This window comes from Hippoglossus stenolepis, chromosome 17 (genome assembly GCF_022539355.2).
Source record: "Hippoglossus stenolepis isolate QCI-W04-F060 chromosome 17, HSTE1.2, whole genome shotgun sequence".
In the NCBI taxonomy this organism is placed as follows: Eukaryota; Metazoa; Chordata; class Actinopteri; order Pleuronectiformes; family Pleuronectidae; genus Hippoglossus; species Hippoglossus stenolepis.
The window spans coordinates 11,610,808-11,629,110 of record NC_061499.1 but is presented as its reverse complement, the minus strand read 5'-3'; the positions used below and the strand labels follow the sequence as shown (position 1 = coordinate 11,629,110).

General features: G+C 42.8%; 1 protein-coding gene across 2 annotated transcripts in view; it reads right to left on the bottom strand.

The window, feature by feature from the left end:
* gabbr2 (gamma-aminobutyric acid (GABA) B receptor, 2) overlaps window positions 1-12,871 on the bottom strand; it is a 168,088-nt gene extending 155,217 nt beyond the window's left edge. Inside the window, exons 1-2 of one of the 2 annotated variants that reach the window (XM_035183673.1) lie at window positions 12,788-12,871; window positions 11,222-11,286 (exon numbers count right to left, since the gene is read on the bottom strand). Coding sequence is in view for 1 of the 2 variants with exons in the window: in XM_035183672.2 (XP_035039563.1) it covers window positions 5,022-5,336 (315 nt within the window). In the remaining variant the exon portion in view is untranslated. Of the gene's footprint in view, window positions 1-5,021; window positions 6,072-11,221; window positions 11,287-12,787 lie in introns of those variants that run through there. The other variant, XM_035183672.2, reaches the window with a different exon arrangement.
* Window positions 12,872-18,303: the final 5,432 nt, after the last annotated feature.

Here is an 18,303-nt window from a genome sequence, read left to right as displayed (position 1 = left end):
GCCTCACATATGCTTAGAGGAGTGCACTTCCTCCTGTGAACGAGTGCACTGTATACGGTGGTTTCAGGCTCGCCAACATGCGCACAAATGTGACATGTTGCATCTTGTCCTCTGAGGGGAGAAAGGGGAAAAAACAGTTTATACTGTACATATTTCTGTGCAGTATCTGAACATAGGTCAGTGCTAACGTAGTCTCAGGAGGCTCATAGTAGTGCAAAATCATATACTATAAATACCCATCTACATACTGTATCTGATGCACTGCACCTGACCAAGATCCACATCTCCAGCTGTAGACTCTGTGTCTTTGTGGTTTTATTGATTTTCCTTTAAAATACATGTGTTCACTCTTCTGACTGCGAGAATACAGGAAACATGATAGCAAAGGAGCACATTCTCTTAAAGTACATTTATTCAAGATTTCTTCCAACAGAATATCTCTGCATTTGTTCGAAAGATCACAGAAGTGAAGTTTCCAATGGTTGATATCAAATTGCTTGTTTCCTTAGATGACACTATCCACCTCTGATGTGATGACCCAAAGGTCACGGGGAGAATGGAGTCATAAAATCCTGAACCCAACTCACAAATCAACACAAACTAAAAAACAAGGACAAAGAGGAATGTTACGCAAATTAAAATACAAAACATAAAGAGAAACTGTGATTTAAAATGATCAACTGACATTTAACAGCTAAATTATGCCTTTTCAGACCTTAGAAACCTACACAAGAGCTATGGACTGACTCGATAGCTCACAATACACAAAAATGGCCAAAGGGCCTAGACATACAGCTCGTCAGCCGGTATGTACCCCCAGACCCCCAGATGGATGTGCCTGTAGGTCCCTATTCACCAATCCACCAATAACACAAGGGAGGAGGAGGAAGTAGAGTTGCGGCACAAAGAGTCTAAGCAGCAACACAACACATGCTGACACGTGTTATCGGTTACACCATAACCTATGGGGGTATGTAACACCCCCAACCATGAAAAACACACACACGGTGTTTATTAATCTTTACTTTGAAAAGAGAAGGAAAAGCTTGAGAAAGAGCATCAGCCACAACATTATCATGTCCTTTTTTATGCTTTATGTTATCACATGCTATCAAAAATAAATGTTCCATTCAACAACTGACAACAAAAGGTTTGGATCACCGCAAATGCACGGGTGGTGGGGCTGTCACTTTTTATTCACAGTTCGAACAACTGTTCAAACGTGGGCAAAAAAATGAATTATTCAGTCCGCCATGTTCTTACCGAATTTTAAAATTCACAGCATATAAATGCAAAAGGCTGGGCTTTCTTCTCCGAGGGGTGTCTGTAAACTGCACTGTCACTGTGTGACAGAGCTGTTGTTCTGTTTGTTAATGCCAAACGGAGGTGGTGAGCCATGCTGAGGGGATCATGGCACTGAACCACCTGAGATGTAGTGTATGGGAGCTTATTCTTTTGTTTTTGACACCATAGGTAGAACGTTTGTGGAGAGGCCTAAAGGTGAGGCCGTTTGCTGACTTCTCAAAACTGGGCTGCAGTAACACTACCCCAACAATAAGATCTGATGTGAGCTGTTAGCTCGTCCCTAGAGTGAGGCAGCGGACGCACTACAAATTAAAGCAACCATGTCAATTCCTCGATCCGGGCTATGTGGGTTGGCTTTTAAGTTGGTCTGAAAGAATTAGGTGCTAGTTCTCATTTGTTCAAACTTAAGTGACTGCCTTATTCTGTGAAACTGCAAATCTCTCATTATTCTCAGAGGACTATAATGAAAGTATTGTGACTTTCATTGTCCTCTTCTCTCCCAATTCCCCTCAGTGTGTGACACAGCAAGCCTGTTTCACAAATGTTTCTCAATATCCTAAAACAGTCCTTGTGCCTTCGTCCCAGCATTTGCAGAATAACTGCTGTACAATACAAACTGCACAGAGGACTAATGTTCCTTTCTGGGATGAAGAGTATATGAACTTTATTTGTTTCTAAAATCCTATTTCTTATTTCTCCCACAAATGTTTGAAACATTACAGTCCAATTGTATATAACAGCAACCTTTGCCTTTTTGATTTGTGAGGTTTACATTTATATTCATTGTATGATATGACTGGCCATAGCTTAACACAAGATAGCAATGAATTCAAAAACTTAGCCTACCACATTTCACTATTCTGAGTGGCCCCTCTTAAGGGCCCGTCACACATCCTATAAACCCGTGAACTAGCGTAGCTTAGCCTAGAATGCGCTCACTGCCCAAAGTCTCCCTTCCATCCTCTTCCAGTGCTTCCCGTCCTCTCCAAAGCTTTGATCCTCTAAGCCTGCAGAGTTACAGTATCAGTCCTCAGTTACACTAAAACCCACACTCACACATCTAGAACGGCACTGGAGGACCAACTCTGGCTCTGGCACTAAGCCTCCCGGTTGATATAATCCATCTTGCTTCTTTTCTACCTGCAACGCTCGGGTTTCAAAGCAAAAATGTATTCTGCAGTTGCCTCAGCCTGATAAAAATGCGTACATAGCTGCAACATCTTCCTCAGCCTGTTCCGACCAGTTTCACACCATCTCCCATTAGAGCATCATGCAGTCCACATCAGGACATCTGCTCTACTTCCAGCAACTGCTTCCTCAGTCCTCTTACCGCCTCAATCTAGCAACACAGCCTCAGCTCTGAGGCCTTTTACAGTGGGACAGCCCCCAAGTGCCTCACCATCCACATCATCAGCACCACCGCCCAGCACCACACCACCAGGGAATGGACTGGGCCTGCTCAGTCTACCCATGGCTCCACCAACAGGGGATAAAGGGATAAAGAGCCTCTGCTCTGGGACTGATTACTTACATCTGCCAGGCTAAATCCCAGTGCCCACACAAACACACACACACACACACGTGTACGACGACCACAAAGACACACACTTGGCCTGCTGCTAGCTGCAAACGAACGCACTGATGCATGTATTGTTTTCTGACATAAGCATGTGGTATGTGGGGAAGCTGTGTGCATGTGTGTATGTGTGTGTTAGGGACTCTTTTTTTTCATGTGCGAGTAAGAGATTATATGGCAAATGTATAATGAGCGACCATCACTATCTTTATATTATTGCTCCTATAAACATGTCAGAGGCTCCAAAACCAATTTAGTCGACACTACAATAACCCTGCCCCGGGGCAAAGTTCGTCAATCTCTAAATGCCCAAGAGTGTTGAGACAGTCTCTACACTTCAGCCCACTCCAGCTGATATAAACAAACAAATACAGCTTCTCACATGTTATTGAAATCATGTTTAAAGGTCTCCTGCCTTTTCCTTTAGTATTCTCTGTAAATATATAGAGAACAAAAATTCTGTTGCAGTAACATAGGTATTTCCAATTGCACTTCACACTGCTCTCTGTGGTCAACTGATGATGTTAACCGTGTCAGCCTGTGCCAGATGGTTTGCAGTTTGTAAATATACTCTTTAGGTTAATGGCAGGGTGCTTTTCCTTAGTTACTAAAATCTGGTCAAAGTTCTTCATTGATAACATAAATCAAGTGATAAAAATGTTTTATATGGTCCCCCACTAGAAGAATACGGAAAAATAACAAGTGCTGAACATATATCTCTTACCGACTGACATGGAGTATTACAATTTTTTACATGATCGGACCCTGGGTTGTTAGCTACAATGTAACAATTTACAAAACAAATGTCAAATACCATAGGATTGGCAGTGCCATGATGTAATTAAGTTTAGCCTTTGCCCACAAAATCATCAAATAACACTGTTCCCATTGATTGCCAGTATTAGAAAGCTGGCTTCCCTATCCGACGTTTCCCAGTGAGCGGATGTCAGGCTGGCCTACTGACCTCCTGCTTCCAGCTCATCTTTCCCTCCCAGGGAATAGAAGGGGGAAAATCATAACTCTCACATAGCATATTAATCTCATGGTCTGAGCGCATGCTGCCTGTGAGGGCTTACCTCTGTCAGCAGAGATTTGAATGCTCTTTCACACAGATGCACCTGTGCACATACAGGACTCTGAACAAGTGCTGGACAGTGAAAACCAAACGAATTCCAACGATTTAACGCACGAGGGACAGGAGTTACCATGAGAAGATTTAATAAGACAAACCTAGATCAACAGAACAGATTATAATGTATCCAATGTTACATTATTCAGCTTTAAACTGATGTGTCCTCATCACTGAAGCCAGTAAGGCCACTATGAAAAACTGCTGAATGAGTCACATAATTCAAGTGCAAACATAATATGGTGAACACGCCTATATTGTAAAAGATTGCAGATATGTAATCATGACTAAACTTCAAGAGGACTTCAGCTGGAGAGGTAGCTTTGATTGTTATTACGGAATGTACAGATCTTAATTTGGAACTCGAACACTTCCTTCCAAAGATGCGAGGAGACGGAACAACTCTACATCCAATTACCGCCATCTTCAGGCACGCAGGGAACCAGCCCTTAAATCGTTAAAAGATGCACCGGATTCGTGACTGAAAAAGCTTTGCTGCACGGACTCAGCTTTAATAGAACACACATCTGGTCTGGTGATGATCACAAAATACACTAACAGTTAAAATCCAACCAGGTAGAGGTGATGGATGACACGTGTATTATCAGACATCATGGTCAACCCGCTTCATCATGGGACTGCGGTAAACCATTAAAACGACCACTACAAGGAGACCAGGAGTGTGATGTGAGGCTCCGCGGTGCCCAGGAGTTGCAGTGTCTCTTCTGATGCATGTAAATGCGCTGTGGGCGATCAGAGACCCCCGCACCAACACCGCGCTGTCATTCAGGAGAACAGGCGACAGCAGTTGACTTTAGCGCAGTGAGAACCAGCTCATCTACAACGAGGCTGTGCAGACACCAAACATAAGGCAGGGTCCACCGTTTCCCCCTTGGACGCACAGTGTGGTGCGCTGCGGGGCCAATTGCGCGCATGTATACACGCGTGCACACATACACATGCACACACGCCGTATAGGCTATAGCTGTTTGGTTCAGTCTGCGTGTTTACCTCGGTGTCGTAGATTTTGGTGATGAGCGAGAACGAGTACTTCCTGGACTCCCGTATGTGCTGGATGGCCAGCTGGACCGCCGGCTCGATGCCCTGGCTGATGCCGCTCATCAGGGCCGACTCGTTCATGGGCATAAGGACCATGATGGGCAAGTTTTCCCCGTCCCTGGCGAACCAGCTGTTGTCCTGTCCGTGTTTGGTGCGGTCGTTGCACACCTTGGCCAGGGCTGGGTGAAACAGCAAGACAGAGAGGAGCAGGCATCCCGTCGGGAGGAGCATCTCCCAGCCGCTGCAGTCCCTCCGGGCTGGGGCCATGCTACCGTGCAGGGTGACCAGATGAGATCCCGCCGTGCTCTCGCTCACTGCTTGGGCATCGCAAACCCGGGCTCGTCCGGGATGCTCAGACGCCCGCCCGTCAAGGAAACCGTATTTCGAAACAGAGCAGACGCGAAAGCCGCGACAGCCCCTGCAGTGGGCGAACTCGTCCTGTGTGGACTATGACTGCAAACTGAAAATATTTCTACTCAGTAACGGTGCCTCCTGTGTGAGAATATTCCAAGGACGCAGAGACTGGCGTTGCAGAGGGAGAGCTCTTGCCTCTCGGTGTCCGTCATCCAAACGATCTCCTGTCAAACAGCTCTCTGATTCAGCGCCTCTGCTCACCTTTAATTTCAAGCACTTATCTTACAAGCACAAGAATGTCCTGAAGAATGGCCCCAAAATCATGGAGATTACCTCCCCAGGTGTAGACAGAGATCTATCACACGCTGACAGTTGTTGCGGATACAAAATCACCTCCGAAGTAAATTCCCAGCCAAGAGATGTCAACTGCGGGCATCCCTGCCAAACGCAGCGCCGAAATCTGACAAATTACGACGACGGGATGGGGAAAAGAGACCAAAAACACACAGAGCTAGATGACGGTGAAAGCTTGGCCGCAGAGGTCCTACGGGAAGATGTCGACTGAGTCTTCCTTGACAGCCGATGGGACTCAGATGCGCATCTCCGATGGTGCGTCAGACAAGCGCTGAAGCCACTGCTGCTGCTGCTCACCGTGCGCGCAAGAGGGAGCACTGGATGTGGAGGAGGAGAGGAAGGGAGGGAGGGATGGGGGAGGGAAGGGGAAGGGGTATACAACAGCCTGGTGGAAAAGCTGCATAGGCTTTGTGCAGGGCAAACTCATCAGTGGCTTGACAGCAGAGGGTGATTTACTGGGCTTTTATGTTGGAGGCAGACAACGTTTCAGACATGCATAGAGCTGGCTAGTTAAAATGTATAGGGATGCATAGAGCGGTGTTACGTTGCACGTCACATAACAATCGAACATAAAATTACTTAATCGAGCTATATTTTCTTTTGGACTCATTATAAATGGGGATTGTTCCCACGTGCCAGCAGCTGGGCTATGTGGCTGTACCCTCAAATATACTTAAGGGTCATAAGACATAATAGTTGGTTCTTTGTGCATCTCAACCTGAGGATGAAAAGAGAATTTTTTAATATATGCTTTGATTTAGTGGCGTGTCTCACACTGTGTTATGTAGCAAGCAGCCAGGTAAAATGGGCTAAAAGACTGAAGTTAAAGGGGTATACCAGGAAATGTTCATTTTCACAGTAAAGGGGACTTTATCCAGTCATTGGAACCAGTTGAGGATGCATACAAAAGACCATTAGCATTACCGGTTTAACTCTGTCCACATTAATAATCGTGATTCTTGGGAAACAAGCAGAATCAGCTCAGCAGAATTTCAGCACCACAGACAGCGATGTGTCCCAGCTGAAGAGCCCCTGCCCTGTCCATGGTCCTGAACTCTCTAACAGAATTGTAGAATCGGTCCCCTCTTCATGTGTACAGTACACAGTTTTAATCATGCCCTTAACCAGCCTAACCCAGTAATCATTTGTTTTACTTGTACTTGTTGGAGCCTGTACTCATTTTTGCAACATGGCCTTCTACGATTAAAAAACAATACCTTCCTCTTAATTATTGACATGTGTTCCTGGTAACTAATTCACCAGCATTGCTGGAACATTACATCATAGGGAACCCCATATATGTCTTACTTGTAGGGACAGACTTTGTTAGGTTTCAGGGGGGTAGTCGGTGATTCATTCATGCTGTATAGTGTACCATTAGCCTATTACCTGTTCTTCCCTAGGGGCAGGCTAAACACAGCTTTATTCATGTTTCTGTGTACAAGGATTAGTGTCTCCTGTGGCACAGTGGGCCAAAAAAACAGGCAATTATTGCAATAGTTTGCAGCACAATTCATGGTATTGTTAAAGAGGCGTGGGAAGAGAACAGAATATGCTGCCAGGGGGTAACAGTTCTCCACATGTGGGAAAAATATGAAAGCATTTCAAGCCATCAGCTGCAACTGTATTTCAAAACAGAGGCACGTATAGTTTGACCTACGCAATTATATCACATGCAAAATTACAATCAGCATCAAGGCGGGTTGTTTGAAAAAGTGCTTTGATAGTAAGGGTCTGAAGGATTCTCCATATCCTTAATTGTTTTAAGCCGCGATTCGGTTCATACCTATTTTCTTTTGAAGGGGGGGACCCGAAATGTTTTCACCCAACTGACTTCAAGGTTTCCAGGGTGACTGAAATCTCAAGGTAAATGTCCACTTTGAGCTTTTTCAGCTGGTCCATCAGGATTGAACCAAAATAGTTACATGAAACATGCAGCTGGAAAACAACAAAAAAAGAGTAATACGTAATATTTATAAAATATAAAGCTTACCCTAACTTTAAACAGAATATTAAATGTTTTACATGAGTTATTGTGTGTTACAGTGATGAGACCGGGATGGGGTTTCCCTTTTTGTCATCCTGCATTTCACATTTTGGACATTTTTATTTTGGTTTTATCTCAGGTTCAGAATCATTACACCCCTTGAAAATAAACGCATAAGAAAGTGTGTTTTTTTTCAATTAAGGATATGGTTGAATATTATACATAGTCCAAGTATCGACTAGTTATGATAACCACATCAACAAATGTGTGTGAACTGTGGCTGCATCTCCTCACATTTCCCACACCATGAAGTTAAGAAATTGATGTCCAAAGTACAAAGACATACAAAGTATAATACCGGCATAAGCACTATGAAATACACCATCTGCAAACATTTCATTTCCTTCTATATTAACATTGCTCTCAGGAAAAGGACATTATAAGGAAACTTTTCGAAGTAACTCCTCTTAATCTCTGTACAATTTCTACCCCTCTTACAATACAAACCAATTTCCTTACTCCTCATTAGGGCTTTAATACATAAGGCTGCCGTGGTTGATATGGCAGGGCTGACCTTCCTGACTTCTTAAAACACAGGTCATTTATCACAATGCCCAACAGCTCCATGCTCACAACACACAAAGGAACTAGCAAGCCCTCGAGGATTGCTGGAATACGTAGGTCTCTCTCTTCCTCTCTCTGACAAGCACATACATCCTGTGCTACTACTCCATAAGCAACTCAATAGGGTTGGAGTTTTGTTTTTTTCTGGTTGATTGGTTTTGACCTGTGTATATCTGGTTCCTAATTTATATAAAACATGAATAAGTGGCCGAGGAAGACAGGGAAAGAAAGTTTGAAAGTGCACATACACAACACAGGGAAATGTAGTTAACAAAATGCTGTGATATGAATCAAAAAGAAAAAAATGTGTTCTATACACTCTATTCATCCACACAAACTCATCACATCGTGTGGTTTTCACTCTCCTCTCTCCGTAGTCATTCTTCTTTTCTATTCAGAGTGGTCCAGATGAAGAAGTAGGTCAAGTCGTCGTCCCATCTGTTTGTTTCGCAACAGACAACATCCCTCCCTGCTCAAAACCTTCCTCCAGTACCCAGACAGCAGCAAACTAGAAATATTAGGTAGAATACAAACGCTGCATCCAACAACAAGATAAACGCTTTGACGACTAGGTGGAGAAACTCAGATTTAACTGGCAATGAAGGGCTGTGAAAATTTGTTCCTCAATTCGCACACGGTTTATATAAAAACAGTAACAACACACATTTCCAGGTACAATCAAACAACAACTCCACACTTTAGCTTTTGTTACTTGTGCAGAAATGCTGCGTGTCCTCCTAATGATCGCTGCACACACCCAAATGAAAATGTCCATTTCATTCCAGATTATGAATCATTCAATAAGCTTTCAATCACGGCTCTGCAATCTGCCCGTCCACACTAAACGAGATGTCAAGCCAATATATCACCACTAATTGGAACATATTTGTATGGTATGAAGGGCGCACAGTTAAAAATAATTATGCAGATGTTGCTACTTGAGCAATCAGTGATGAAATGTTCTAATATGGCAGCAGATTCAATGACCCTGCTCACTTAGAAATCAGCTTTTTAGGTGGAGCGAATGTGTTTATTTGACCAAATCAAATCCTTTTCTCTTGTGGTGCTGATGCTTCTGGAAAACAATAACAAACAAACTAAAGAATAACCAAGTTTGAAGCGTTTGCCACTGTACTGTCAAACACCTGACATTCAAAAGCAAATGCATCCAATCCAGAGAGAGAGCAAGAGAGAGCGAGAGAGAGATGGCTCTTTAATAAAGATTAATGGGGTTGCCTGAGGACATCCCTCACCCAAACTCCGACAATACGCTACAACATGCTCTATGAATTTTAAATGCCAGGTATTCAGCACCAGATGAATGAAAGATGATATTTATGATGCTCTCATATTTCATAGCTCAGATGGTTGTGCTCACGGACGTAATATCCAAGTGGAGATTTTGTGAGTTGCTTCCAGAATGAGCAGATAACGGAATCGCCTGATGGAAACTTAATCGACTTCATTTCACTTTCATGCCAACTCATTCGGTAATAGTTTTTTTCCCAAAAGCTAAACTCGATCACACCCTCAGTTGCTGGTTAAGGAAAGGAGTAGATGTCAGTTCATTTATATACCTGGCAACTAATTCACCATTAAGCCACAACTGGACATTATGATGAGTTATGTTTATATCTATCAAGGCTGAGTTTTATGTGAGATCACATTCCACATCCTTGAACATTAAAACTGCTTCCCTGTGATCCTCTAAGCGCACAGACATATGAACTAGAAGTAAAAGCCAGACTTTCATTTATCCCAGATCAACATACTTCAGTCATCTCACACATGACTGATCTCAAAACTCCAAGCCAAGGACAACGTTATCTCCAAATGGTGCAGACAAGTAATTCCACTATATAGCAGAAAACATTGTATTATGAATCTCTGAGATGCTCCTCTCCCTTGTTCTCGACATGCTTGCCCAGCCAGTTACAGTGGCAGCTATTTGAATAATTGGTTTGAAAATATGGAGTCACAGTCCTGTGAATTCCATGCATACAAACAAGTTGAGGAGCTATTCTTCAACAGGGCGTGTTCCAGGCATGGCAGTGGCGAATGCATGTTTTATGAGCTTAGAAAACATGAAAACACTGCAGTCTGTCAACTAGAATTTTCCCCTTGGGATAAAGAAGAGGGATGAGTCACATTTGGCTTTGTTGGAGTGCTTGGAACCGAACGAGATTTTTTTTTTTTAAGTTGTGATCTGAAGAACTTTGTGCAACTCGTTTAGTGAGATATGCCATGTGACAGTCTCTGGAGAAGAGTGGTGAGAAGTTTACTGCTCATCAATTTGGCAGAAAGATAAGAAATACTGTAGATATAAAGACTTGTATAAGCAGAACACAACTGATTTATGTCATTTTATGGACAAACAGGTTTTGAAATTTTTTAATCGGCTTTCAAATGCCAACAGACCACACTTAAATAGAATAAAATCTGCACACAAGTTGACATCATATGGCCCTCTTGAATCAGTACAAGTGGCAGATACAGTCATTGCTGTAAATTCAGACTAATGCAACAATTTTAGAAATCCAAATATTGCACCACATAATGAGATGAGAATTATCTGACATAGACTATGGCTATGAGTATATATTTTCCTCCATTAGCCTCATGAGCCATTTTTGTGTTAAGTTGAAAGCTGGCACAGCTAGAATTAATGGGATAGTAACATGCACTCCTGCATAGTACAAAGTACTAGCAGAAGTCATGGTGATGCTATGGAATGTGTTATTTTACATCTCGCATAGCAGCACAAGGCAGATTAGGTTCAAGGCATATAGACTCTTTAGTAACTTCAATAATATATTCACTAAGAGGAATTCACCTTGAAATGTTGAAGACAGCAGTGAAGTTCCTCCTATCTCTGTCAGTTCGCCATCCACAGGCTGTCTGCAAATACAAGACTGAGTGAATTTAAACAGTACAAAACATAAGTGGACAAGCAACAGACCACAGCCTCCCTACACACTCACAATGAAGGGTTAATGGCCCTGCACAAGTGTTTTCACTTATTCTGGCAGATTGGACTTGGCTCAGGTTGAGAACAGGTGGACAGAGGTACGAAAAAAGATTAGGTGATGTCACCAGACCCCAGCAGACATTTTGACTTAGTAAGAAAAGCACAGGTGCTACTGTAAAATGAAAAAAGGCTGTGTTCTATTCAGTAGGGCTTGACAGTGAGCTGGCACGTTACCTTGAAGCTGAACCAGCTAAAAGAGGTTAGTTGTTTTGTGCCAGAGTGTTGCTTATTGTAAGATGTCAAAATGTCCTCCAGCCCAGGATTGTTCAACTTGTTTCACCCTAATTGGTGGTGAGGGGGATGTCAATCTAGCCCAGTCTATACAAGCTGAAGTTGGACACGCCAAAATGTCTTCAATCGGTCTTCAAAAGTAGCCTCTGAAGGATGCAGCCCCTGAATTGAGGCACAGCTTATAGTTTGGTGAAGGTTTAGGTGGGGTACCTCTGATAATGCTAATGCAGTGGTTTTGGTCATACTTTGCTTTACACCAACTGTAAGAACCAGTTATGCTCCCAGTAGAAATACACGCACCCATTATGGACATTAACTCTGGTTCAGCTCACATAACTGTGCAATAATTATTCTGTCTGTGCAATGCAATGGTTCATGTGCAATCCATTCACTGTACATTTTTATTCCATTCATATTTTTCTATATTTTCTATATGTCCTTACACTGAAGTATTATTATCCTTACACTTAGGTATTGCATGCTACTTATATTTACTAACTGATGCCTATTTTTTTATCTTGCTGCTGTAACACTGCAAATTTCCCCTTTGTGGGTCTGATAAAGGATTATCTTAGCTTATCTCACCATCCACAGGGCCATCATCTTTTGTCAATAACATGATCAAACACTGACGATGACCTTTATTTTCACACCAATTAGAATTTTAAATCGGGCATCAACAAACATCAAACTACACCAACGTTCACAAAGAAAAAGAGGTCGCAGTTCTGCATAATTAATAGCCTTCTCCTGCACTGTTTTGGGGTTAAAGGTGGGTGGAAGCTAATGGTCGGGGTGCTGCTGATACCCCCGATACACTGGCAGTGATCTTATCTCTATGATAAATAATATTGAAGTGACAAAAGCAACACAGATCATATTTAATCACATTAGTTGGCCGATATGATATCCACGCGTCATCAGCAGGTTGCTATGGCAACAAGCAGCTAGCTGATTGATACACCTGTGGCAGGTTTGACTAGCTTGGCAGTTACCATTCGCTATTTAGCATAGCAAGCTAGTTAACAAACTATTTAACTAATGCTACTGTGACCTGTCCAGTGTTAAAGTTCCCTCAGTTTGCTCATATCACATCTAAGCTGTCAAAGATAAATCAGCGGGTCGTTTGAAAACACTTACCGCTTCTGAGACGACATGTCCGGACTCTGCTGACGCTCCTCCTCCGTGTAGCATCCACCTGGAACTCGTTAGTCCGCAGCTGGCACACACGCACGGTAACTTTTCACCGCGTTGCGACAGTTTGCGACACTTAACTGCGCCTTGCGACCTGACGCATTGTGTTTTCCACAACAAAGATTTTTGTTTTGTTATTCAAATCAGAAATTTCCCTCGAGATCAATAAAGTATCTATCTATCTATATATTTATAAATCCATCTATCTATCTGTCTATCTATCTATCTATCTATCTATCTATCTATCTATCTATATTACAAACAATAAGGCACGTCATAATCATAATGACACGTATCACAATCAAAAGGCTTAACAACAACAGGAAAATATAGGATATATAATACAAAACACACACAAAAAAAAACAAACATTGAACACACAAGTTGTCAATCTGGAATTCAGCTGCTTAAATACTCGTAAAGAGATTTTTCAGTTTGCAACATTTGAGGTGTTTTATTGAAAAGAGTTATCTTATTTGAATATGCAGTAAAAATAGAGGAGATGCTTTTAGGAAATGACGTTTATCGCAAGAAAAGTATTTGGGGAATCTGAAAATGTTCAACACATGACTGGTATTCATCACTAAGATGGTAAATGGACTTTATATATATAGCACTTTTCCCAGTCTTATCAACCACTTAAAGCACAACAAGTTACATTAATCCACACTGCGTCGTTATGCAGCTATTTGTTCTATCTAACATCCGTCATACACTGTTGGAACAGCTGTCATTGACAATTTGGGACTCAGCATTTTGCCCAAAGACGCATCAGAATGCAAACTGCAGCAGCAGGGGATCGAACCACCAGCCTTCTGGGCCAATCTCCTGAGCCACAGCCACCCTGAGAAAGATGTTGAGCTCTGTGACTTGTGTGTAATCATCATTGCGAAAGTGTAAAATGCAACAACATGAGAAGCACAAACTGTGGCTAGTGTGTTTCGACAGACAGAAAATATAATCAGCTACTCCACTGACAGCACCACAGCAGGGTGTGCTCAGTGTTTCCCGGCTCAATGTCGTGTCAGAACGGACAGAATATGCACACAGCACGTTTCCGATTTAAAGGATGTCCTCCGCTGTGCACCCGAGAAAAATAATCTTGAACGGCCATGCTACATTTGTTGCATTTTTCCTGCCATGAAGAGGTTATCACAACCTCTCTTATTCCATTCTGAAATTAAATCAAGAATGTGAGAGGAGACGGTGTAAAGTAGGCCACTGCCTTCAAAAGAGCTTCAGTTGCGGCTGTGCTGTGGGAGGACACTATTTTGATTACTGTCAAGTCCTAGTAATAGCAAGAACTGCGTCTTACATAATCACACTCACAATGAATGTTTCCAACGTCATCCAGAGCATAACTGCTTTATAGCAGGGCTGATCATTCCCACAGCAGTCCCACGTGCCTGTAGGTTGAATACAATGAGATTAGGAAAGAGAATTGTTGACAATGTGTGTGAAGAACAAAACAGATTGATGTGATAGATGTTTTATTCAAAATATTGTGTACTGTGTAATGATAAACAACTGAATTGAGAGAAAACATTACATATATCCTACAGGCTAGTTTGATCCAGGATTTGTGTCTTTAGACAAAAATATCTTGACTCTGAAAGGGAATATGGATAAAAAATAGACCCACAAACTGGACTTTGTTTTGCATGCATGTCAAAAGTCTCCATACCCCAGAAGAAAAAATACACACTATAACAACATGTGGAACATTTTCAACATAGCATAGCTTTAGAGGAATTAATTCAAGACAACTCACGTCTGCTTTTGTGTAATTATTATCAGAGATTGATTAATTTCTCTTGACTTGTATAATTCTGAGCATAATCCGAGGCTGGGGGATCTGGGATCTGTTGTTATATAATCTCGACTCCACACAGTTTTCAGACATGCTTAAAGGTAGACGGACAAGATGGAACAAGTCTGCGGCCATACAGCATAACCTCAGGTTTAAAGACGTGCAGGCTAAAGTCGGAAGTGACAATATGTCAATGTGTCGTCTCCGTTTCAGTGGTCGGACGTCAGATCATCAGCTCAATAATTAGGGCCTGGGGAGGCAGGAGTGCAGGGTAAACCAGCGAGTGGGGAAGCTAGAGTCACGCTATCACACATCAGCCCCAAACTATTAATAAATATTGTCATTCTAATTAGTGGGTACGAGGCGATACATACAGACTCAAGCAAGCACAAGTACACAGACAAGCACATGCGCACACAGCCAGTTGTCAGACTTGGCGCTCAACACATGCACGGCCATTCTCCTACACACAGTCTCAGTAAGATTTGTCACTCAAAAGTGAGATGATAAAACAGAGACTCTTTCAGGTGAGAGAAAGGGGGATGGAGGAAAAAGGAAGAGAGAGTCCAGTTAGTTCAAAGGAGGAATTGAGGGTAAATTAGACAGAGCGATGAGGAATAGGCTGAACAAAAGAGCGACACAGGAAAACTAATCCCCGGGAATACCTCTGGATCTAGTTAATGTCAGACCTTGATGCATGTGCATGTGCTTGCCCAGAGTGCATGTGCTCGGAGATGGAACGAGTGGACGGAGGTTTTCCAAAACCTCCCACCTCAGCTAACCCCAGCAGCATTAATTATACACAAGCCCTCTCCATCCAGAAGCACAAAGAGATGCGCACTCTTAAGAGGTCTTAAGAGCCGCTGGATGATTTATATACATATATATATATATATATGAGCTGATTGGTGCAGCTCCTCCGTGATAAAGATGGCTCCATGGAGCGAATGAAGAGCACTTGGGGATATACTGTAGTTTGTATATCCTTTCACCGGTGATTGTGCTAATGGACACAGGAGATGTCCGCCTCGCTGAGCTCCATGTGTATTGATCAGTGATTGCTTGTGCAATGCTGCCGGCTTTATCCTAATGGCTCAGAAATGCGAACTGCGGAGTGCCGTGTCAAGTTCACGTGCACATTTGCAGAAACCCTGCGTGGCCTCAAGAGTGGCGTGTGTTTTCTTAAATCCAGGACAGTCGCCATGATATGAAGAAGGACTTTCTCCCAGGCCTCCGAGAATCACACCAAAAATTGAAGTTTTTTTAAACAGTGAATATGAATCTGATTCATGGACCAACACAGCATTTTCAGTTTTTATACCCACCTGAGTTTTGTTCTTTATCCGTGTTAGCTGTTCACACAAACCAAAACAATTCTTACCTGTGTGAAAGCCCCATGTTTAAACGCTCATATAATCACCTTGAACATTTTCCTCAGTTCACATTTTAGATTGACATACATACTATAATTCTTTTAATAAAGGTGTTCTGGCATGCGCATATTGACATGTCAGGCCATTTACATACTGTAGTACATAGAGCGTAATATTCTCCTATAAAATGTATGCAAACATGCTAAATGTTCACTGTATATGTTCATATTCCATCTCCTTTGTACCGTGAGGGTTGTGTAATAAGTTTCCAAATCCACGGTTCGGCTCTTACCTTGTTTTTTTGTTTTGTTTTGTTTTTGGGGAAGGGGGGACTCAGAATGTTCCCACTTGAATGTGCCCTTGGGGGGTCTGAAGTCTCAGGGTAGTTATCCATCTGGAGCTAATTAAGTTAGCCTGGCTTTTACTGCAGGCGTGATCACTCGGTCGTGATTGGACCAAAATAGTTTGTGCGACACATTCAGTCTGAGAACAATAAAATAGGTGTGATGTGTAATGTTACAAAATATACAGCTTGTACTCACTTTAAACTCGATATTAAGTTTGAGGGGACAGCTTTAAATGTGAAATGAGAGCTCGACGCAAGTGAAAACCGACAAACACATGGATACACACACAACCAGGTACTTGGGATTTCAACACACACACACACACACACACACACACACACACACACACACAACACACACACACACACACACACACACACACACACAGACATGTACAAACACTGACCGTAATTAAAAAGGACAAGCACACACACATAGATAAACGCAACACAGCTATGTTTTGCACATTACACAGGCTCAATCATGTTGTCACAAAAACCATGAAATGAAACGTTCTAATATCATTTATGATTACAAAAGGTCCCATTCACACACATATATTTAACCAACGCCACCCCCTCAAACAATAACGTTCGCTCAAAACAGAACGCCATGTTCGGTTTTATAATAGACCTGGTGCTGCTGCTGCTTGAGCACAGTATTCACAACAGTGAGGGAACATCCAAAAATATTTTTGCAGGCAAATAGCTTAACAAATGAAAGCCATGAAAGATAGATGAGGAAGCCAGCGCTTCATTCATATTTGATAGCTGGGCTTAAGATGCATTACCCAGCCAACACAACAAGCCATAAGCCGACAGTCCCAGAAATAATGAGCTTGAAGGAGCATCTGTGATGGCAGAGGTGTGTGTGTGTGTGTGTGTGTGTGTGTGTGTGTGTGTGTGTGTGTGTGTGTGTGTGTGTGTGTGTGTGTGTGTGTGTATGAATAGATTATGCTGGACAGTGGTGCTGAAATGCTGCATTACAGTTTGACAGGCGGGCAGCTGTCGTCTCTTCTACCTTGCCTTTCTTCTGCTGCGGTACAACAGTTCAACAAAAGACAGGAAAGAGGTTCAACGTCAAAGACATCCGACTCAGATTGATATATAAGTATATATATATATGGTAAATGGACTGTATATAGTGCTTTTCCAGCCTTATTTGCCACTCAAAGCAAGCCACAATAATGCTGCACCTCAATAAGTAGCTCTTTCTATCACACAACATAATAAATGTCAGCACAGCCGTCAATTTGGGGTTCAGTATCTTGCCCAAGGACACCTCAGAATATAGACCAGGGATCAAACCACTGACCCTCCCTGTAGTGGAAAACCTTCTACCTCCCTTGCTTCTATTCCCATGCGAGCATACACACACCTGTTGAGCAGGTTTCCATTTCCTGTGTGTGTGTGTGTGTGTGTGTGTGTGTGTGTGTGTGTGTGTGTGTGTGTGTGTGTGTGTGTGTGTGTGTGTGTGTGTGTGTGTGTGTGTGTGTGTGTGTGTGTGTGTGTGTGTGTGTGCCTCAGGTGTCCATTAAGCTCCCCCTGCCCACCACCCTCTGGTCTTCCAGTCAGCCAAGCATCAGATCAGCTGATGTGGGGGGATCGATAAGCAGGCAGGCACACTCTCTTCATTAGGAGTCCCCGGGGCCAGGCCACCTGCCACTCACTCACCGGCTCCACTCTGGCAGGAGCCCCGTATCGTGCCTCGGGCTGCTTCCGCTCAATACGCTGTGTTTCCATGTCTTTTGCTGTGTGTTTGCTTTGTGACAGCGTGCTGGTAGAGAAAGAAAGCTACATACTGTACCTGCCACTGCGCCGACACTCATCAGGACTAATATAACACTCTGGCATCCAGCGGAAGATGTGCAGACACCAGCAATGGATGGGATGAGCTGCTCGGAGGCTCTGCAAGACTGTGCATGTTGAATGC